Here is a 24080-nt window from a genome sequence, read left to right as displayed (position 1 = left end):
ATTTTACTTATAAGTCCCTAGTAAAGTGCCTGTAAGTCATATGCTACTTGTGGGCCTGCAGTACTGATTGAGCCAACCACTTAAGTAGCCCTTTAAACACGTCTCAGGCCTGCCATTGCAGAGTCTGCGTGTGCAGTTTTAAACTGTCAATTCAGTGTGGCGAAATAAACCTTTGCCAAGCACAAACCTTCCTTTTAAATACATATAAGTCATTTCTAGGGTTGGCTCTATACAGCCCCAAAGGCAGGGTGCAGTGTATTTGAAAAGGTGGACATGTACTTCTAAGTTTTACATGCTCTAGCAGTGAAATTCTTACATTCGTTTTTCACTACTGCAAGGCCTATCTCACCTCCAGAATAACATTGGAGATACCCTATTATATTTTATAAGTGTAACTTCCAAATTGGAAGAGATGACTGGTTCATGTTTGGTGTATCTAGAATCCTAATTTAAAACCCTAATTTATGGTGGAGTCGGATTTTAAATTACAATTCTGAAAATGCCACTTTTAGAAAGTTGGCATTTACTTGCCATAGCTATTTGGTGCCTGAAGCCTCTCTCTGGCCACACGACTGGGTTTAGTTGGCAGATGGGCTTTGAGTATTCCACCTAAACAGCCATACACAACTGGAGCTTCAGTGTGACTATATGGGTCATCACCGGCAGGATGGGCCCAGTCTCACTTACACCTGAATAGGCTGTGTCCTGTCTCCACACAAAGTGCTGCATACCCCTTGTAGTTAGTCTGGGGTCAGGGGAGGGAAGGCAGGGCATATGTGCACTACAAAAAAGCTTCTTCCTACTTCAAAGGCACAACATTGTATAAAATAAGGACCTCACACAACATCACTTCAGTACACTTCTGGACTTGTGGATACTAAGCCAATAAGGAGGACTGCTGTGCTACTACTAGGATTACCGCACTGTTGCTCTACAAGGAACTGTTGCCCTGCTGTGTTGACCTGCTGCTTGCTGCCCTCTTGCCTGGGTAAGAAGAACTGGACCTGCAACTCTATCGTGAACCCAGGACCTCAGAGTGACTCAAAGGGCTATTTTCCTGGCCTCCTGATTTGAGACTCAGGGACATAACAGGCTCCTCAACAGCTCCTGGACCAGTTTTCAGTGAGTTCCTGACCCCCACGTTGTGCATCTCATTTCCTGCAAAAAGAGCAATTGATGGACAGAATGTGGAACAATGTCATACATTCACCCGAGTACAGAGATCTGGGCCGAAATCCATCTTTTTTTTGCTCACCATGCCATTCCAGTTTGGACCCAGCCGTAGGCAAATCCGTCTCGACCCTGTGCCCCAATGGGATCAGTCCAGCCCGAACTGCCAGGCCAGGTCCTCCCTGGACTGGACATAAGCATCCTAGAACCGGTTTTGGGCTTTCAGCCCTCATCAGCCAGGATAGCTTGACTCCAGTGGCATTGTGAGCATGGGTCCCACGTCTGGGCCTACCCGTCCCACTCAGGGAGACAAATGCAAAAAAATCAATTGATGGACAGAATGCAGAAAAGAGTCATACATTCACCCAAGTACAGAGATCTGGGCCTAAATCCATTGTTTTTTTGTTCACTATGCCATTCCAGTTTAGAGATCCTGCCCCCAAGTGGTGCATCTCAGTCCTGGACACATGGTGCGGCTCTCAAGCTCTTGAAATGAAGCTTATGGCCTTTTTGCGGGCACAAACGGGCCCATTTACACAGAACCACACCGCTCACACCGAAAATCAGTGTAGGTCGCCTGTAGCCTATCTCGTCCCTCAGCAACCTGGACAGTCAGTAGGGGACTGCCAATGTGAAGCTCCAGCCCATGCATTTGTGACCATTGACCTGCTCTTTGCACCATGCTTACTGCTGCCTCCAATGCTCTCCTTGCTCCTCACAACCCTTTCGATTGCAAATGGGACTCTTGGCACAAAACTTGAGAAGGTAAAACTTCAGCAGGAGAAATCCAGGCCGGTATCTGCCCCGTGCTCCATCGCAGTTGACCTGAACCTTTGACTTTGAACCAGTCCAGCGTGACCAAATAGCATGATCAGTGTTTTATGCTTTTAGGTGAGGTGGTATATTGCAGTTTATTTTTAAAAACTCATAACTCCAGTTCAACTCATTGAATTGATGTCATTTTGGTCTTGTTTTATTTATTAAATGAAGGCCTATTTTTGTAACCTGGTGTGGGATCTTTTTGTGTGGTGTGTTCACTGTTTTACTGTTTGAATTGTTGGAAAAATACTTTACAGATTGCCTCTAAATTAAGCCTGACTGCTCTGTGCCAAGCTTCCAGGGGATGAGCGCAACTTAATTTGGGGTTTGTCTTTGTGATACCCTGACTTCAATTGTGGTTAATGCTTAACCCGGGCTCATATCCCAGTCAACCAATAACCCAATTTCTAGCATATATTATTTAGTTACAGTAGTATTAACTGAAAACATGTCTATGTATTATACAGTCTTGGGATGCAAAACATGAACTAGTTTGCCAAGGGGATTGGTGGGTTGAAGGTGTAGTAGCCAAGTGAATGGCATCTGCAAAGAACAATTGGGATAGATGGAAAAACGCACATAAGATAATTAGTTTTGGATTCATTGTCTTACAATACATGAGAGACTGCAATTCCTGTATAAAAGTCGGTCACTAATTTCCTTACTGCAGATTACTTGTAATGTCTCTAATCACCTGTAATAAATAAATGACGTAACTTGTCAACTGCAATAAGCTATGACAGCTGACTTTTGATGTAATAATACCTCCTGACAGGGCGAGCAGCCAGAGTGAATGGCAGGTCATGAAGCATAATCACAGCTGCAATAAAACAAGGAAAGCTGACTTTTCATTCTTATGAGATGTTTTTCTAAAACAAACAATGTTCAGTAGAAATTTATCGCAATGTGTTAATTTTTTTCACAATAAAGGTCATTACAGGAATAATAGAACACATCTGCCTTTTTCTAACATTCTCAGCCTCAGTACTTTATAATCTGACTTACATTAAACTGGTTCTAATATCTTTTCGCACCAAATCACTAACTGCTTTGTGTTAATTTCAGATTAGATTCCACTTTTTTTCTTCATGTCTGCAGCCATACTACCTCTCTTATATGAAAAAGCAAGATACCAAAGATTGAAGCGGTTTGTGGGAAGGGTGATAGTGTGACTATGTGTTATAAGAAATAAAATACCCCCTGCAGTACAGAGGATATTGCAAACAAAAAACTCAGCAGAAGGTTCGACCCCCTGGGCTTGCTTTTAGCGAAGTGGCATATCATTGTTAAATGGATGAGCCCACTGCCACCTGCTTGTGCAGACCTGCACTGAAATGTCTCTGAATGGGCGACTGCAGAGGAGGTGTGAATAAAGCATGTTTCGAGGGACGAAAAGTTGGATGATGGCCTGCATGCCTGGTGTGCTATGCTGTCTGACCTAAAGGAGCTGCAGGATGTGCCACCCCTGGAGAGTGAGGGGGAGTCTGTTGGGAGAGAGAGGGGCGAGGAGGGCTCTGAACCACATCCACACACGACGTAAAACTTTAGAGATGATCCACATTGCGCATATTGTGGAACCACTTTCAGGGCCTTGTAAAAGAATGAGGGAGGAGTTAAGGGGTTTGTTATGTTCAATAGGTATGGCTGCAGTTCATTAATCCGGATTTCACTGAATGCCTATTGCTTGTAACAAATCAATGATACCCTATGACACTATACACATACTAATTGTAAGCTGTGGATAAGGATGGTGTTCTGTTGTTGTATGAACAAAGTAATGATGCATTTATTTGCCTCTGTGTATGTACTATGCCACTTCTCAATGGTGAACAGCCTTTACAACGAAACTTTTACAACGCACTACCATTACGACGCAACCATTACAACGCAAACCATTACAACGCATTGCGCTGGGGGGCGCTCTAGGATAGGGAATAGATTTAATTTACTATCCAACACCTTCCCTAGTGTCCACGGGGACTGGAGTTGGAATAGTAAATTAAACTATTCACTATCCAGCACCCCAAAGCGCTATGCGTTGTAATGGTATGCGGCGTAAAAACTGCGTTGTAACGGCATGCGTGGTAAAAGCATGCGTTGTAACGTCATACATCCCTTCTCAATAAAACCTTGCTAAAAAAGAGGATATTGGAAGTCACCTCCGAGCTCCATGGCCTTATAAAGGAACACTGCCTTGGTCTCTTTCCTCTATATGGTTACAGAACTCCTTACTGACTTGCAATATCCTTATAAAGGACAGTACGAGGTCGAAAAACACTATGATATGTTCTTTTATGTTTCACCCCGAAGGAGTTTAATTTATTTCTACATATCATGAACCTATGCTCTCACATGCCACAAACTGCATGTGATTGAAAGGTGTCTTCCACTGTCTTTCAAAATGTTCAGATCGTCAGATGAAACTGTCTACACTGTCATTATACTTGGCTTGAATAATAATGATTATCAGGCTTTAAACGCTAGTGAATGCTCGGGATGGAAGGACCCACCAAGTCTGACTTTGCATGCATGGATCCAAGAAATGTGAGAGGTCCTTTACTATAGATGTCTGGCGGCCTGAAATACAGGGACCGCCAGTAACGCTTCAAACAGGCGTGGGCGGATGCTTTCACGTCTGTAGGGCAGGTGCTTTCTCATTCTAATATTCTTATTCGGTATTCTAATATTTTAAGATAATACTGGCATTTCTATGCATGCAAGGCCTGTCTCATACCGACGTGAGAAATGTGTAACCTTTTAATCTTGCGATGATGATGCTCTTATAGGGCCTTATTGAACTGGCAGAGTATGTTATATTAACAGAGCCGAAAATAAGAACAAATTTAAAAACAACAAAAAAGTAAAGAATGTTCTCTGTATGCTGACAAGACTCAGCCCTCTCTGCAGTTGCTTCAGCGCCCTCGGCGATTTGTCAAGAAATGAATCTCTAGTTAAGGCAACCACCACGTGCCTCTGAGGGAATAACGCCCCTTTCGATTCGCATCATATGTACATGTGGGAGAGAACAGCATACCACTGGAATTATATCTCTCCGGAGACGCACAGGAAATGTCAATCAAGTGTAAAATGTACAATTAAGACATTCTGGGCATTTTGTCATAGTACATGACATGTGTACTGAGTTACTGTGGAGAAAAGGAACTAACATGAAGATTTACAGCCCTCTGAGGTATAAGTATCTGTTCAAACCATCCCACAACAATGTCTCCTCAAAGGGTGCATTGTGCGTGACAGCACATACCTTTCCAGTTACGTAGTCAGCTATTATCTCTTAGACTCCTTTTGGACCAGTTCCACCCCCCTGATATATATCAGTGCCGAGTCAGGAAGCTATGGCAGGCAGCAACGCCGAGGAGCTCTGCGCGTCTGCACAAGTCTGAAACCAATAATGTCCCTGCTACAACTCATTGCTAAACTTTCTTTCAGAAGCAGGTTTAACAAGCGCTGCTGCAGTATATTTGATAGGGATAAAGTCACAAAAAAGCAAGAACGAACACAACAGTTACAACAAAGTTTTGGGTTTGCTATGAAATGTAAGAACATGTAAATGTGCACCATCTAAATGATCAGTTTGGTTCACTACGAACAAGGCAGTAAGGATCACACTGAAGTACTTCCGCTAGGCTGGAGTAAGGCAGGCTGGGTGTGAAAGAGGTAAACAGGAGAGGGGAGACGAAGGGTGGGGTGTTCAATGCTTCCCCGAATGCCATCAAGTAAGTATTGTGAGGAGTGCGGTAGCTACGATGACCCACACATGTTCAGCCCACCACGCCATGCGCATGTTTATGTAGCAGTAAATCACAGGTGGCTGCTGGGAAAGATAATGATATTCAAGGAACAACATAACGTATATTCGAAAGCACACATTAACCCAAGGATATTTTGGTGCTGAATAACAGATGTTTATTGTTACTCAACTCAATGGTACTAATTTTATCGACCTCAGAAGTATAAAAGGCTGAGTGAACCCGCTGGGATTTGAACCTGTGACCATGAGGTCGAACACAGGCCCTTACAGTGGACACATTAGTCCACTAAGCTACCACACCCAGCATGTGTACCATACCCAGCATGTGTACCATACACAGCATGTGTACCATACCCGGCATGTGTACCAGACCCGGCAGGTGTACCAGACCCAGCATGTGTACCATACCCAGCATGTGTACAAGACCCGGCAGGTGTACCAGACCGGGCATGTGTACCAGACCCAGCATGTGTACCATACCCAGCATGTGTACCATACCCAGCATGTGTACCAGACCCGGCAGGTGTACCAGACCGGGCATGTGTACCAGACCCAGCATGTGTACCATACCCAGCATGTGTACCATACCCAGCATGTGTACCAGACCCAGCATGTGTACCATACCCAGCATGTGTACCAGACCCAGCATGTGTACCATACCCGGCATGTGTACCAGACCGGGCATGTGTACCAGACGCAGCATGTGTACCATACCCGGCATGTGTACCATACCCAGCATGTGTACCAGACCCGGCATGTGTACCAGACGCGGCATGTGTACCAGACGCGGCATGTGTACTATACCCGGCATGTGTACCATACCAAGCATGTGTACAATGCCAGGAATGGGTACCATACCCGGCATGTGTACCATACCCAGCATGTGTACCATACCTAGCATGTGTACCAGACCCGGCAGGTGTACCATACCCAGCATGTGTACCAGACCCAGCATGTGTACCAGACCCAGCATGTGTACCATACCCGGCATGTGTACCAGACCCGGCAGGTGTACCAGACCCGGCATGTGTACCATACCCGGCATGTGTACCATACCCGGCATGTGTACCATACCCGACATGTGTACCAGACCCAGCATGTGTACCAGACCCAGCATGTGTACCAGACCCAGCATGTGTACCAGACCCAGCATGTGTACCATACCCGGCATGTGAACCATACCCGGCATGTGTACCATACCCGGCATGTGTACCATACCCAGCATGTGTACCAGACCCAGCATGTGTACCAGACCCAGCATGTGTACCATACCCGGCATGTGTACCAGACCCGGCAGGTGTACCAGACCCAGCATGTGTACCATACCCGGCATGTGTACCATACCCAGCATGTGTACCAGACCCAGCATGTGTACCAGACCCAGCATGTGTACCAGACCCGGCATGTGTACCATACCCGGCATGTGTACCAGACCCGGCATGTGTACCATACCCGGCATGTGTACCATACCCGGCATGTGTACCATACCCGGCATGTGTACCAGACCCAGCATGTGTACCAGACCCAGCATGTGTACCAGACCCAGCATGTGTACCAGACCCAGCATGTGTACCAGACCCAGCATGTGTACCATACCCGGCATGTGTACCATACCCGGCATGTGTACCATACCCGGCATGTGTACCAGACCCGGCAGGTGTACCATACCCAGCATGTGTACCAGACCCAGCAGGTGTACCATACCCAGCATGTGTACCATACCCGGCATGTGTACCATACCCAGCATGTGTACCAGACCCAGCATGTGTACCAGACCCAGCATGTGTATCATACCCGGCATGTGTACCATACCCAGCATGTGTACCAGACCCAGCATGTGTACCAGACCCAGCATGTGTACCATACCCGGCATGTGCACCAGACCTGGCATGTGTACCAGATGCGGCATGTGTACCATACCCGGCATGTGTACCATACCCAGCATGTGTACCAGACCCGGCATGTGTACCAGACGCGGCATGTGTACCAGACACGGCATGTGTATTATACATGGCATGTGTACCATACCAAGCATGTGTACAATACCAGGCATGTGTACCATACCCGGCATGTGTACCATACCCAACATGTGTACCATATCCGGCATGTGTACCATACCCGGCATGTGTACCATACCCAGCATGTGTACCAGACCCGGCATGTGTACCATACCCGGCATGTGTACCATACCCGGCATATGTACCATACCCGGCAAGTGTACCATACTTGGCATGTGTACCATACCCGGCATGTGTACCAGACCCAGCATGTGTACCAGACCCGGCAAGTGTACCGTACTTGGCATGTGTACCATACCCGGCATGTGTACCAGACCCGGCATGTGTACCATACCCGACATGTGTACAATACCACACGGCATGTGTTCCATACCCAGCATGTGTACCATGCACGGGATGTGTACCATACCCAGCATGTAAACCCTGTTACAGGAAGGCCAAGCATCATTGGGAAGCAGGTGAACTGTACAGAGTGCCGAACGATCCCAATGTTTTCGTAACAACGTCAGCCGAGGGGTTGATACTAGAGCAATAAGGTGGGCAGCATAATATTTATAACAATTAAGCATTGTTCATAGAGTTGGTGCACAAGGGCCAGTTCACAAAGCACTTATGAGTACAGAAAACAGTACTACAAAAGTACTCTAAACATACTTTCACATGCCTATGTGAGTCAGACTCGAAAGGTTCAAACGTCCAACTCCCATTTAGTAAGTTGCACGCAGGGCACAGACATTTCTGTGTTTACGAATTGTATATGAATAATCCCTGAATATTCCCATTGTATCCCCACTTTAATTATTTTGCTGCCAATTCACAAAGGTATGTAAGAGTATGTACTACAGGAATACTACTTTACATACTCCAACATGGCTTTTGTGAGTTAGGCCCACAGTGTCAATCTCGCACACCCTGTGCTCCTCTGCACCTTATTGTTAGTGCCCTGTCCATCTGAGCCAGTGTCTGTGCCATCCGTCTCCTTGCAAGGGTGGCTGTGTTTTCCCACTTTCCCTGTGCTCAAATCCTAGGTGTTTCCTCGGGTACGATTGCTGCGTCTTCTACCTCCTCTTCTACCTGTCTCCTGGATCTTCCAAAAGGGCCATGGGATCTGCCTATCACAAATATTGACAGAGGGGGCACGGCCATCGCAAGAAACTCTGTATAGTGGCGTATGTGTGTGGACGTCTGCACACACGGCCTACTGTGAACAAAAGAACACACTAGCCAGGCTAGCTCTAAGGAGAATTAGCCAACCACATCCTGAGTCTGTGCGGTCGGAAGTTTTATTAATCTTTTCGAACCCCATGCCTAGGCAGCTCCCATCAGAGCCGGCTTTAGGGTAGTGCATCCGGTGCAGCTGCGCCTGGCACTGAGCTCGAGGGGTGGGGGTGCTGTGTTTAGAAATATTCTCTGGGTTTCAAAACACCTACTGCAGAATTCCTTGTGCCTCCAGCAATTTTCATGTTGCAATAAGCATGTCAAGAGAACTATGGAGATTGATGTTCCCGCCGGAGTAAGATGGAGTTTGGTCTTGTGCCAGTTCTGACTCACCTTCAAGTAGTATAGAGGGTTCATATGCCTGCTGCAAAGAACGTGTACCATGCAGATCACAGAACTTTACTTTATGTGGATAGCTCAGTGGGTTTCTGCTTTTGTCACAGAGATCCTATGGTTACTTGCAGTTCATACGTTATAACCCTAATAAAGCAAAGTGACCTATGAACCGTCGACAAAGAGCTGCATGCATTCTGCATGGTATGGGTTAGATTTTTTCCCAGTCCTCATTATCCTAATGTTGCTAAAAAAGGGTCCAGGTGGGTAGAAATACAGTTCTATTAGTAAAGCCAACCGCAACCATTTTAGTATGTTTTAAACCCTGAGTTTGTGCTTCTATAGACCAAGACCAAACACTCATTCGACATACTGCCTACTACTAGGAATGACATGTGATTATTACACCTTATAATCCTCATTGTTTTATGAAACATTTCCTATAGACTGATTTACACACATATGATTAATTCTCTGTATAATGTGTGTGTGATGGTAAGTGCTCTGACACCCTACACTAGTATGTGTTGCACCATAGAACAAATAATATGTATATGAGAGAGGGGCTTTGGCGACATAAGGGGAACTGTTGGAGGGTGGCTGTCAGAGAATCTGTGGAGCAGGGAGTTATGGGGGGTGGGGCGGGGGGGGCACCTAGAAAGATTGTCACACCGGGTGCACCGGTGCCAAAGATGGCCCCGGCTCCCATGAAATGGCTGCACATAACCACAAACTGGCTCTCTGACAGAGAAATGTCTCCCCTCAAACATACATGTTATGAGCTTGTGAAAGCAGTAAGACAGGAACTAAACTTAATTGCACTTTGAGTGTCATAAGGCTGCGAAAATGCAATGACTTGCACCTGGAAAATCTGGGCTACATTTGCCAAAAATATGTTTTGATATAAAGCTGCTACAAAAGTCATCTAGCTTTGTAAAAGGAGCAAAGATGAAGGATGGATAGAGGACAAACATGGAATAAAACCTGCTCTTACGAATAAACCTGTCTTTTATTGGAGTAGTAAACTAATGTTTTTTCTGATAAACAAGTGGGCAGCCACAAAAGTAACAAAGCGAGGCCTGTTCATCAGTAGCAAGTGTGTGCCTAGGGATCAGTAGTCAGGTGGCCTGCTTTTGGTAAAATAGATTCAGACACCCAACGATGGTGATGTGGGTACAGCGCAAACGTACAACTCATGATACACCCACCAAAGCAAAGGCAAGGGTGTAGTGCTGTCTTTACACAATATATTTACAGAGGGCTGCTGCAAGCCTGTAAGGAAAGGGATGTTGCAGCAGCCGCAGTCCCATTGACTGCAATGAGGCGCAGATAGGGGAGACAGACGTGATTTCAGTGATCCACATTCATTCTGTTGGCTGTACGGACAGTCATATTGCGCTGCGTCCAACAAAATGCACTGTGGGAGCTAAAGCCCTGTAGAGAGGCACATGTCCTAATGTAACAAACCCACTGAATACACTGAATAGTCTTTTAGATCCTAATATTAAACATTAGTACTTACTCCAAAAGAGTGAGGAAGTTTATGAGTTCCTGGGGAGAAATCTTATTCCAGTATGTCAAGAGAGTATCTAAAAGAGAATAGAAATGAAAAGACAATTATTTCAAAACAAAAAAATGTTACTGTGAAGCTCTGACAATTTGCACTTTACTGTTGAAAGGTTTGTACGTGGAATTTGCGTAAGTCAAATTGATAAAAAAAATGTTCCATACCATTCCAGACTATTTCTTTACCATCTGTCTCCTCTCAGCGCCATGAAACCTCTGGGTGACCGTGCGCTTGACAAATTCCGAATAACATAACCATTCAACATGTACCTTATTTATGTTTCAGGTTAAAATATTTTACAAACATTTAAACATATGTATTAACAACTTTATGTTCATTTTGCATCATAATCAATGTATTACAATATTTGAAACTCGATTTCTAAGACATCATTTTACACTATTTGAATTCGTGTAACACTAACATCTTCATCATCCTCAATAAATTGTAGATAAAATAGTCTAAACAACAAGAGTAGAGACACGTGCAGTTTGGGAGTAGTAGAATAGTGTGTTTTCCTACTCCGATATAAAGACTACATGTACTCTACCTCTAGAATGCACTAAAATACAGCATTCTTTAAAAAAGGGGTAATGCCCACACATCTATTTACTTTCTTTGTTATTGTAAACCCTAGACTCTCCTCTTGATACTACTGAATACTTGGTTCTTTAGAGCAGAACGTATTTTACATACACACTGCAGCAAGAAAACTGAAAGGACCAAAACCTGAACTTATATTTCCACTGGCCTTAAAAAAGTTTTGATATCTCCCTCAGATCTAACAGTATTTAGATTTTTTTAGGGATTCCACTATTGTGGTCATGTTTACTTTCTATACTTAAAAGCTGCAAAAAATATTTCAAGCTTATGACAAAATAAGCAAGAGAGCACGTAAAAAAAGTAATAAGCAAATACGAAGGTGAACTGCCTCTATTTTGCATGGCTAAATTCCACGCCGAAACCTAGCATGTTCTTCCAAACGGACAGCTCAATATTATCCAATTTAGCACTGATGTATGCGGCCGAAGCTATTCCTCCATATGAGTCAATCCACTATTTTTGTTACAAGGCCATCACAGGGAGCCTTTCACACCACATAAGACTGTCACAGGAGACCCCAGTTGATACTTGCTAGTGACAAGTCAAACACAGACCAAAGACAAATTTTGCATGTACCAAGCCTTGAAAAAGATCAACACATTCAGGTCATAGCGGACGAAACACTTGTTGGCTGGGTTCAAAGTCCAAGAACTGTAAACCCGTAAACAAGTTTTCCATTGCACCTTTAAAGTTAATTAGGGTAACAATAGCCTATTGAATCAATTTTTCCTATGACTCTTGTCACGTTTCCATTACTTGCCTTCTCAATAATGTGTTTAAAAAATGCTGAAAATATATAATTAAGTATTTGACTCACATCCCATGCTGTCTACTGACAAACTCAGGGCCATACTTACGAAAAGACTGTGTTGACCTTGTGTCACACAAGATGACATCAGAGCAACACAAGCCTTAAGCGAGATTTACTTTGCCACGCACAGTTACCTTGCATGGCTCTGTGTGGCATAGCAATCTGGAGCCACACAAACCAGCACAAGTTGTTGCCTTCCTTTATTCTGCGCTGGAAAGGTGTTCCATGGATGGAGAGTGGGGGCTGGCACACATCTACCCATGGATTCTGATGCATTCCTAGATTTACTACCAGTAGTAATCCTGGGAACATGTACAATTGGTATACCATCCCAGGGGAAGTGCAGCACACAGAGCTGCCTTTGTAAATGTAAATGTAGGTGTACTTATATAGCGCAAACCTGTCACCCAAAGGGCATCCTGGCGCTTGCTTAGGGAACCCGTCCTGGTATTCCCCTGTGAGAAACCCCGGCAGGGTGTCCACAAGGTGAAAGCCAGGCATCCCGCCGCGAGGGGCCGTAGTGGAGATTAAGCAAGCTATTGCCCAGAGTTGCAGAGTGTGACCCCATGATTCGAGTAGGCACCGGAGCGAGAATTGTCGAGTCCGTGGAATTTTGAGCCCGAGACCCGCCGAGGCGGGGAATCGAACCCTGGTCCACGGTCGATCTCAGCTTCCGGGTCTGCCGCCTCTAACCACTGAGCCACGCTTCTCCATGGTGGTAAGCACCCAGTGCAATGATCTTTGTTGGTGCCCCCCAACACCTCCTTCTCTATGAATTTCCTCACTACCACACTCCACCAGGACCCCTCATCTCTCCATAGCCCCTCTTTCAAGTGCAATTAATTTGTTTTTTTGCGCTTCTGATACCAGTATAGGGTGTCAGAGCACTTAAATCACATTTACACACACATTATACAGAGACTAGGACTCATACTTCTGTAAATCAGTCCATAGGAAATCTTCCATTAGACAATGAATACAACGAGGTGTAGGAATCACAGATACTAGTAGGCAGGATGTTTTGTGCTTGGTCTGGGAAAGCACAAACTCATGATTTAAAACATACCACAGTGACTGGCTTTACTAATAAGAATGTACCAAAATGAACCAATTTAGCAACATTAGGATAATGAAAGACTGGCGGGAAAAAGCAACGTACTGACTTATGCCATGCAGCTTTCATGCAGCTCTTTGATGATTGTTCATAGATCAATACGCTATATTAGGGTTGGAACTTATGAATTGGAATTGGATCCCTGAGACAAAAGCAGTAACCTACTGAGCTAGCCGCAAACAATACAGTAAGGTGATTTGCCCTGTACATGCTCTTTGCAGGAGGCATATTAAGCCTCTGTGCTAATTTACCATGAGTGGAAGCTGCCACTAGACAAAACGAGCTCTCTCTCTCCAACAGCAATATTAGTCACCAGTTATCTTGACATTTTTATTGATGACGCAAAACCTGCAGGACACATAAGGAACTCAGCAGCAAGTGCTTTTTAAAACTGTGTTATTTCTAAACACAGCTGCCCCCGAAGTTAGCACCAGGTGCGGCTGCACCAGTCGCACCTCCCTAGAGCTGGCAGCACACATAGAAAGAGGAAGATGCCTCTAAGGATTGTTTTTGTGCCGGAAGTCATCCATTCCTGAACAACAACCATCCTGCTTGCTAGCAGGCACCCTTGCACCAGTGTGCAAGGGTGCCCATATTGGCACTAGGCTGCACTGGATGCACCAGCACAAGGAGAGATTTGGAGTAGATATGGCACATTCCTGCCCTCTCCATTTGCCACAGCACAGGGCAATACGTTGTCATGCTGCCTTGTGTTGCTTCCCATCTTTGTAAATCTGTCCCACAATGCTTATAGACTGGGTAACGAGATATGGCGGTACCCTTATCAGGGGTACAGCACACCATGATTAAAAACATCAAAGTATGAGCTTTGGCCAAGCAAGGTAGAAGAAGCAGGAACAAAGGTTCCTATAAGGATAATACGTAATGTAAACAAGTACTTTCATCATGGTCCTTTCACTTCTCTGACTCACTTGGAGCAGTGCATGGATGATGTTACTTTATGTCAAAAATATTCGAGTGCCCTGTTTTCTATAGGTGCCCTCGCACTAAATATCTGAATCCAGTTTGCAATACTTCTAAAAGAAAGGAAAAATACCATTATTTAGCAAACAGCCCCGTCTTCAGCCCGTTTCTGAAAGCAAAAGGATTAGTTCCCGCTCTTACGGCCATTGGCAAGGCATTACATTCCTTTGGGACCAGAGCATAAAGTCTGTGGCCTCCTGCTCTGGCCTTTTGGAACCCAGGCCCTACAGCCATGTATGCTGGAGAGCAGTCTGGAAGTCTGGTTTCTGGTAAACACACAGAACTCTGCTGCTGCAAGGCACGGGGGGTGATGCAAACACTCTTAACCAGAATGTTTTTTTTTTAAATAGGGAGCCAATACTGGTCCTTCAGAGCTAGGAAAACACGAGTCTGAAAAGAGACATCGTGATGCATAATGCAAGATAATACCTCATTTGTCCAGCTGGTAATTTGGCAATCCCAAAAAGAACATGTTGCTGTAGTCAGACCAAGACAAAACAAGGGCTTTGACTACTGTTTTCCGAGGCTCTACCAGTAGGGCGGACAGATTTTTGAGGGCAACCTCGTGTAAAAAAGCAAAAGGAAAAGATCTTATTGATATGCAATCTAAACGAAACAGTGGCCTCATTAATAACCCGATGGTATCTGGCTGCTGTAACTGGGAAGGCTGGAACCCCAGGCTGCTTGAGCCTCTTACTTTGTCTGGCACCCTTGAGACCACTGGCCCAGGCAGGATTTAAACCTCTCTTTGGTAGTCCCTTGGTTTTATCGATCATCCAGCCAGATGTCCTTCATTATATCACCTGCATATGCCATACACGTGAAGCTAAAGATCCGACCAGGCGAGCCAGGGAGGTAGCATAGGTACTAAGCAGAGTCAGACTAAGTGAAGATCTTGGGGTATGACTTGCGTCCCTTGTTGATGTTTTTGGGCATGTTCTACGAAGAAGGCCGCAAAGGTGTTGCAAGTACAGAAACACCGAGGAGCAATTATATTCTTTTTTTTTTTTTTTCAAAATATTTTTATTGAAAATAAACTTGACATATACAGACAGTTTGTCACAATGCTTGACTGCTTAGACCAAAATATAATGTCTGGCTTGTGGTGGAGCACGAGAGAGAGGGGGGGGTTTAAGATGGAGACCAAAATAAATATTTAATGGACTGTTTTTAATTCCAATGTATTATTACATGTTGTAGTAAACGAATGTCCAGACATTATTCACATGGATTGATCAATACAATCATTTGGTCCAATCAATCATTTGCAAACATTTTGAAATAACTCAACAGCATTCCCATGTGATATATATTTACACAAGTGCACCAACATGACTAAACACCGCATTACAACAAACACTGGAATACAAAGGATGCAACATCATACATAGGCAAATGCGCACAAACATATGTTGCACACTGAAAAGAATGAAAGTGGAATCATGACCCATCAGCATCATCATGTTGCAGCTGCAGGCTGTGTTCCACACAGCGCTAACCAGACCACCCATTTTATGAATCGGACCACCACTAGCTGCCAATCATGGCCCTTGGATTACAAGATATAGCCCCTAAAATAACTACAAACTTTGATACTTTTGAAAATTCGAATAAAAAAGATTTAAACCATAAAATAACTACACACAGACACGTAGAACCCTGCTGCCCCCTGCACCATCATCTAGAAGAAGCAATTTCCCAAGAGAAAGTGCTGTATATACATATGTATGTTTTAACATTTATATAGCGCAGACTTAGATGGGGAGAAACCAAGCACAGTATAATGTGTTGGGTGTTGGCAAACAATCAAGAGTGTGTATATCAACTGACAAATACACAAGTCACACATTTTTAATTCACAGTGTTTTCGGCACAAAGATTACGTGATTTGCACTGAATCAGGATTCAAACCTAGTTCCCCAGTTTCATCAGCTCTAGCCATTAGGAAACAACTTCCCCTTCTTATTTTACTGTCAACCACAAACAACAAAATGAACAAACGCTTGACCTCTCCGATACTACCCAGTAACCCATGCCTAGAAACGGAGGGACACAGGCCACACCCAGGATGCCTCATCTGAAACAAATTCCACAAACCACTGGAATGATATGCTATTCCCACATACAACTGCATCCACAGCTCACGACCTCATTGAAAGGGTGATTAAACTGGGAATGTACAGACTGGAATTAAATACACCTGCTTGAACACAAACTCCAATGTCTGTACCTGCTTGAGACAAGGCCAACAATACTTGCAACCTGGCACATTCGCTTACCGTAGAGACCTCCATGATTTGCTCTGTGAGGGCAAGATAGTGGTACATCTAAATGCACCTGTACCTTGAGTAGTTATTGAAAGTGCAAGAAAAGGCAGACATCTATAGAATCCCTGGATATGATTATTACTATTATTACATTATTGATTTCAGGTGACAACAGCCTCCACACACAGTAGAGACCAATTGCTATTTAACAATAAAAGTAGTGGGAATGCAGCTGGTGCCTCCAGCTCCACAGAGGACATCACCAGTGACCCAGGTCACACAACCAGTATAGCCTAGGTGGCTGCACCAATGAAGGTCATAGAACATATTCCGGTATCACAAGTCAATACCATACTGGAGTTCAATTTATATGAAATGCTCACATGTGCACAAGAGACCCAAAGAAGAGCCTGTCCTATCTGAGAAACCAAACATGGAGATAGTGCTATAGCAATACATATGTTCTGAGAGCACAGGGGCTCAGGTACATCCCCCTGCTTGCTTTATTTGCATGGTGTTACTTTGGTATGAAATATAATCACCCAAAACACTGTTTGCAGGAGCATCCTCTAGGGATGGGGACAACTAATCAGGGTCCACTACATAAGGACCCCATGAAGTTGCAGGAGAGGAAGGTAGCCTTGAGTTGCACCTCCACAGCCTCCCTCAAATGGCAACTGCCACTGACAATCTCATCGGATTGTATTAGTCAAAGGTGTTCGCCCCATAAAGTCCTCTGCATAGATAGGCACCAGCACAATGCTAGCAGATTTTTGTATGTTTTTAAAATGAGGAATGCAAAAAGAACTGGTGATGGATGGAATGCTGACTAAATCAAACATTCGCCTCCAGTCACAGATCTAGATTAAGTCCATCATTTTTTGCTCATCATGCCATTCCAGTTTGGATCCAGCCATATGAAAGTCAGTCTTGACCCTGCTCCCCATGGGAACAGTCCAGCACGAACTACCAGGCGAGGTCCTCCCTGGACCAGAAACAAGTATCCTGAGGCCGGTTTTGGGGTATAGCCCCTCATCGGACAGGCTAGCTGGAATCCAATGGCATAGTGAGATTGGGACCCACATTTGGGCCTTACCTTTCCCTCTTAGGGCGGCAAATGCAAAAAGAACATTTGACGGACAGAATGCTGAACAAATCAAACATTTACCCCCAGTCACGGATATGGGTTAAAGCCAGAGTTTTTTTGCTCACAATGCCATTCCAGTTTGGCCCGAGCAATTGCAAGTGGCTCTGGTTAATTGAAGCATTCCATCCCCTAAGTGCGCCGGGTATGCCCAGACGTGGGCCCCTGGACTCACTGTGCCACTGGATTCAAGCTAGCCCGGCTGATGAGGGGTGATGGTCACCGGTCCCAGTATGCTTGTTTCCAGTCTAAGGAGGACCCGGCCTGGCAGTTCGGGCTAGATTGTTCCGGTGTGAAGCAGGGTCATGACTGATTTGTATATGGCTGGGGGGAGTAGTGAGCAACAAACACAGTGGATTGGGATGGCCCCCCGAATGATATACCAGTGGCTGAGATAAATTCTAGCATTCTAGCCATCACCTTCTTGTTTTGGCAATTGCCGCCCTAAGTGCGCCGGGTATGCCAAGACGTGGGTTCTGGATTCACTGAATTCAAGATAGTCCGGCTAATGAGGAGTGAGACCCCGAAACCGGTCACAGTATGCTTGTTTCCAGTCTAAGGAGGACCTGGCCTGGCAGTTCGGGCTGGACCGTTCCAATGGGGAGCAGGGTCAAGACTGATTTGAATATGTCTGGGTCCAATCTAGAGTGGCATGGTGGGCAAAAAGACAATGGATTGGGATTCAGCCCAAGCAATTTCCAGTGGCTGAGTTTAATTCAAGCATTTCACCCATCAGCTTGTTGATATTATAATGAGGAATGCACATGTATAAGTAAAAATCCTTTATACTCTCCACATTTACTAGCATGGCATCTCCCACATTTCTTTCTCTACATGTAGGGTCTCCATACTCCATATATTCAAGCTGGACATCACCGCATGCGTCCTACATATCACCAGTGAAAGCATCATCTGAGTAAGACAGAAAGTGCCTTGCAGTGACATAGTGCCTATGCTACTACCATGGATGAGGGAGCTGAAAGAGTATAGGTAAATGTGGGTAAACAGGATAAGAGTTATTAGATGGAAGCTGGCAATAGTACGATAGGGCAGGGGTAGTTTTCAAGTCACACAGCCTGAAGGAGGGGCATGCACACTACGCATGCATCTCTAGAGGGCAGTGCATAAAGAAGACCAGGGCGGAGGAGTACAGGACACAAGAAAGGAAGGCTGGATCGCATGTCAGAGGAAAACAGTGTGCATGTCCAGATAGAGGTAAACTCTAATCCTTCACAGAGGGTGCTGAGTGGCATTCAAGCCTGTCCTATTTGATCGGCATCTATAGACATTTAGCTTTCAAAATACAAGAGAGGCAGCCCTACATGAGCGTCGGTAAACCTCAAATAGGAGTATCAAGATGAAATGCAAGACCGTCAAGAACAGTATGGGAGCTTTGAAGATAGACATGTGACTATGTATATGACTTTAAACCTCCACCTACAACCTTCAAAGGTCTGTCACCGCAAGGCGTTTGTAATGTAATATATGTCCTCCAGCATGGAAAGAACAAGCATTGCATACCTGGGAAAGTAGAACTGTATATTGTTTCACATGTTACCTCTGGCTTATCCGCATCAATGAGGTGTTTTTTTTACTTTTGTCCCGGTATAGTATTTTTTTTTATTATTCAGTGAGGTATAGTGTCTTTTGCCATGGCGTTTAACAACTGTTACGACTACTTCATATACAGATGGTAAATTATTTGGATCAATAGAATGTTAATTGCCATGATTTTTTTTATTTAGTTGCTGCTCAACCCACAAAACAAAAATAGCTCAGACGTAACTATATAAAATAATACTACTGAGTAGAGTTGAATAGTCATGATCACGGCCAGAAGTGATGTAGAGTAGCCAGGCCTCCCTTCGGCTCACTAACCTGCCTACTGTTTCTATGTTATCTTGTTTGCAATTACCCAAGAGTCTGAAATAAATGGCACAGATGGGCCCCAATACTGACTAGTACCTACGTCTATGTAGGGTGTTCCAAGTTGAAAAAGTCATTTGCACAAGGCCATATGGCCTTTGATTTTGTGATTTCATGATTTGTTGGTGTAGGTTGGAAAAACCTGCTGTGTTTTAAGAGGCATCCCCAATGCAGACTTGACAGGGACATTGTTGTGTGGGCCCGGGGAACAAGAACTTAGAAGGAGTTTGGCAGGTGTTGTTGTCAGAATCCCTTTCAGAGGGCCACGGGTCAAGCAGGGGTTACTGGGCCCAACCCTTAGGGTTGGATACCTTTTACTCCTGATGTTCCGGGGCCCAACCTACTAAGGGTTCTGAGCAACTGGGCAAAGTGCCCCCTTCAGCACTTGACTCTCAGGAACAGTGTGGTCCGAGTAATTAAAGACTCTCTTGGTGGGAGGTGGATACAGAGCAGTGAAAACAGGCTTACAACTTAAAATGTGCACAGCAGCAGCAATACATTATTGTTGAGCCAAATACTCACTTTAATGAAAAAGAGAAGTAATTTCTTTCTACCACTAACAATACACATTAAGAATACTCACAAACACCTACACAGTCACCCTGAAATCATGTTTCTTTAGGCGGTCTACCAGGTCCCACTCTACCCTCACTCCTAGTGCTAGCGGTATTCCCCAATCACTATAGGCAACACCCAGAGCAAGCCCCACAAGTAGTCCAAGTCAAGTGTCCTCACTGACTCTATTTTAAAGGCAACAGTGTTCCAGAACTGCAGAAGAAACTAGTAAGCAAGTTCTCACAGGGCAGAATGGCCCAAAAGAACGAGTTACTTACCTTCAATAACGCTTTTTCAGGTGGATACAGTATCTGTCTATGGATTCCTCACCTTTCGATCTACCCCTTGTACAGCATTCCACAGAAACTTCTTTCTTAGCTCTCCCACGTCGACGAGGACGTCACAATTAAACGGCACCGCACGCGAATCCGCATGATGTCATCGGAGCCATAAGAAGACTTTGTCGGCATGCTGATGTCAGTTCCACCCATTTTTTTCATGCCTACGGGGTGAGCAGGCGAACCAACAACATTTATACCAGTATACAACGCATACAACAACTTTCAATTATACATAAAACTCCTAAATAGAGAAGAGAGAAAACTGGGAATTCTATAGGAAAGACAATTCTCAGCAAAAAGATCACAACATCATGAATGAAAATGAAATATAAGAACTTTATAACAATAATCTGTTTTTCGGTGTCAGTAGACAGACAAGAGGGAGGAATCCACAGGCAGGTACTGTATCAACCAGAAAAAGCATTACCAAAGGTAAGTAACTTGTTCTTCTGGTGGATACATCTGCCTGTAGATTCCTCACCTTTTGAATAGAATCCCCAAGCAGTCCCGTTGCCTGAGGAAGCTGCCGGCCTACCTACACCAAAAAATCCTGCAGCACCGAACGTGCAAAATGGCTCCCTCCTCACCTCTGAGTCCAAGCAGTAATGCTTCGCAAAAGTGTGGAGGGAGGCCTAAATTGCCACCTTGCAGATGTCTACAACAGGGATACCTCTAGCCAAAGGTGAAGAAGAAGTTTTAGCTCTGATGGAATGAGTTCGAATACCTTCAAGAGGCTCCTTCTTGGCCAAGGCGAGGCAGATCTTGGTGCATAGGATAATCCACCTGGACAGTGTTCTCTTGTGGACAGCCTTGCCCTTCATCTTTCTCACGTAACCAATGAAGAGCTGATCGTGCAGCCTGAAGTCTTTGGTTCTGTCCAACCAGAAGCTGACTGCACTCTTAGGATCCAGGCAGTGAAGTCTCTCCTCCTCCTTAGAAGGATGAGGATAGAAAGTAGGTAAAGTAATATTTTTCCCTAGGTGGAAGGGTGTGACCATCTTCGGCAGGAAAGCAGCTCTGGTCCTGAAAACCATCTTGCCTGCATGGATAGAGGTGAAAGGAGGCTTAGAACTAAGAGCCATTAACCCTCCTAGCAGAGATAATCGCAACCAGAAAAAGAACCTTGAATGAGAGAAATCTCAACTGACAACAATGTAGGGGCTCTAAAGGAGACCCCATTAAGAAAGTAAGAACCACATATACATCCCACTGAGGCACAACAAAGGAATTGGGAGGAAATCTATTAGTGAGACCCTTAATGAATTTCAAGACTATGGGAGACTTAAACAATGATGGCTGGTCTGCCAAGCAAAGAAAGGCTGACAAGGCCGACAAGTAGCCCTTAACGGTAGCTACAGCACAACCCTGCTGAGCCAAAGAGAGAGAAAATCTAAGAATATCAGACAAAATGGCCGATAATATAACATTCACCACATCCGGTGGGAGAGAGAAAGAACTCAGGTTGCCCATTCAATCTCCAGGCATGAAGATGCAGGCTCTGGAGGTGGGGGTGTGGAACCTGCCCCTGTGATTGCGAGAGGAGGTCTGCCCTGAGAGGGAGATGGAGCGGAGGGTGTGATGAGAGGTGAAGAAGGTCTGTGAGCCACACCCTTCTTAGCCAATCCGGGGCGATCAATATGACTTGGGCCTGGTCTTGGCGACTCTTCCTCAGAACCCGAGGTACCAAGGTTATGAGAGGAAATGCGTGAAGAAGCTGAAAGTTCCAATCTAGTTGAAACGTGTCCCCCAACGCTCACCGCTTTGGATACTGGAGACTGCAGAACGATGGGCAGTGCACGTTCTTGGGAGTGGCAAACAGGTCCAACCGAGGAAACCCCCACATCCTGAAAATGGGATGGACTACCTCCGGATAAAGATGCCACTTGTGAACGGTCAGTAATTTCCGACTGAGACTATCCGCACACACATTCAGCACCATGGCCAGATGATTTGCAATTACACAAGTCTGATGGTCCTGAGCCTAGGAGCAGAGTCGCAGAGTCTCTCTGCAGAGACGATTCAACCCTACTCCTCCCTGTTTGTTGATGTACCACATTGCAGCAGTGTTGTCCGCCAGGAACAAAACTGACTGACTGCGAAGGGAGGGAAGAAAGGCCTTTAGAGCCAAACATATCACCTGCAATTCCAGAAGATTGATGTGAAGCAACTCTCCTCTGAAGACCAAAGGCCCTTGATCCCCAGATCCCACAGAAGAGCTCCCCGCCCCAGAGTGGAGGCATCCGTTATCACTGTGGCCACTGGAGAAGGAGGTGGAAAAGGCTTCAATTGAGACAGGTTGCCCAGAACGCTCAACTAAGACAGATCCGGTGCAGTGTCTCTGGAGATTTTGATTACCTTCCTGAGATCTCTGTTGTGTTGAAACCACTGCCTGCGGAGGCACCATTGAAGTGCTCTCATGTGCCAGGGTGCATGGTTGACCAACAGTGTACAGGAAACGAAAAGACCGAGCAGGCGAGAACCTTCAGGACTGGAACTGTTGCTCCATTTTGAAACAGTGGAATCAAAGCTGTATGTCCAGAATCCTCTCCTCTGAGACGGTGGAAAGGCACGACTCACTGTAGTGTCCAGTACTGCCCCTATGAACAGGTGAAGCTGAAAAGGCACCAGGTGAGATTTGGGTACATTTATCAAAAAACCCAAGTTGAACAACGGACGCGTTGTCACCTGCAAATGATGCAGCACCATCTCCTGCGGCTTCGCTTTGAGCAGCCAGTCATCCATATAGGGAAAAACAGGAATCCCCGACCTCTGAGATGTTCTTCTGTCACCGCCATCACCTTTGTGAAGATCCGTGGTGAGGATGTAAGACTGAAGGGAAGGACTGCAACCTGGTAGTGCTGAGACCCCACCGAAAAACTGAGATACTTCTGATGCGACTTCAGGATGGGAATGTAAAAGTACGCATCCTATAAATCAATTGACACCATCCAGTGTTCTTGCTGCAGCGTAAGAAGAACCTGAGCCAGGGTCAACATCTTCAATTTCTCCTGTTTGAGGTAAAAATTCAAGATCCTGAGGTTTAGGATCAACCTCAATCGACCCTCCTCTTTGGGGATCAGGAAATACCATGAGTAGCGTCCCTGACCACGAAAGAACCTCCTGCTGCAGGAGCAACAGATGGTCCTCCGAACACCAACCCTGACGAGGGGGGAAAGGAGGGGAAAATTCCTGGAAAGGAAGGGCATACCCATTTTCTACAAGATTTAAAAACAAAGATCTGATGTAAAACATTTCCAATTTTGTAGAAAATGGGAAACCCGACCTCCTACGGGTTCAAGATGCTCCAAGATGGGGGATCTAGAGCTGCGGATCCAGTGGCTACTGTCCGGAGACTACCGGAGTAGGCATTGGCTTCTGCCAAACCTCCAAAATTGGTTCAGTCAAAGCTTCATTGCTTAATTGAATGGAAGCAAAGGCTCC

The 24080-nt window shown here is 45.1% G+C and overlaps 1 protein-coding gene across 2 annotated transcripts in view; it reads right to left on the bottom strand.

Moving 5' to 3' along the window:
• DOCK11 (dedicator of cytokinesis 11) overlaps positions 1-24080 on the bottom strand; it is a 1219508-nt gene that overhangs the window by 324060 nt on the left and 871368 nt on the right. For both annotated transcript variants that reach the window (XM_078688544.1, XM_078688546.1), the window contains one exon: positions 10850-10916. In XM_078688544.1, the coding sequence (XP_078544670.1) occupies positions 10850-10916 (67 nt within the window). The remainder of the gene's footprint in view (positions 1-10849; positions 10917-24080) is intronic.

Source organism: Lissotriton helveticus, chromosome 4_1, assembly GCF_964261635.1.
Source record: "Lissotriton helveticus chromosome 4_1, aLisHel1.1, whole genome shotgun sequence".
In the NCBI taxonomy this organism is placed as follows: domain Eukaryota; kingdom Metazoa; phylum Chordata; class Amphibia; order Caudata; family Salamandridae; genus Lissotriton; species Lissotriton helveticus.
This window is presented reverse-complemented; position numbering and strand designations above follow the sequence as displayed.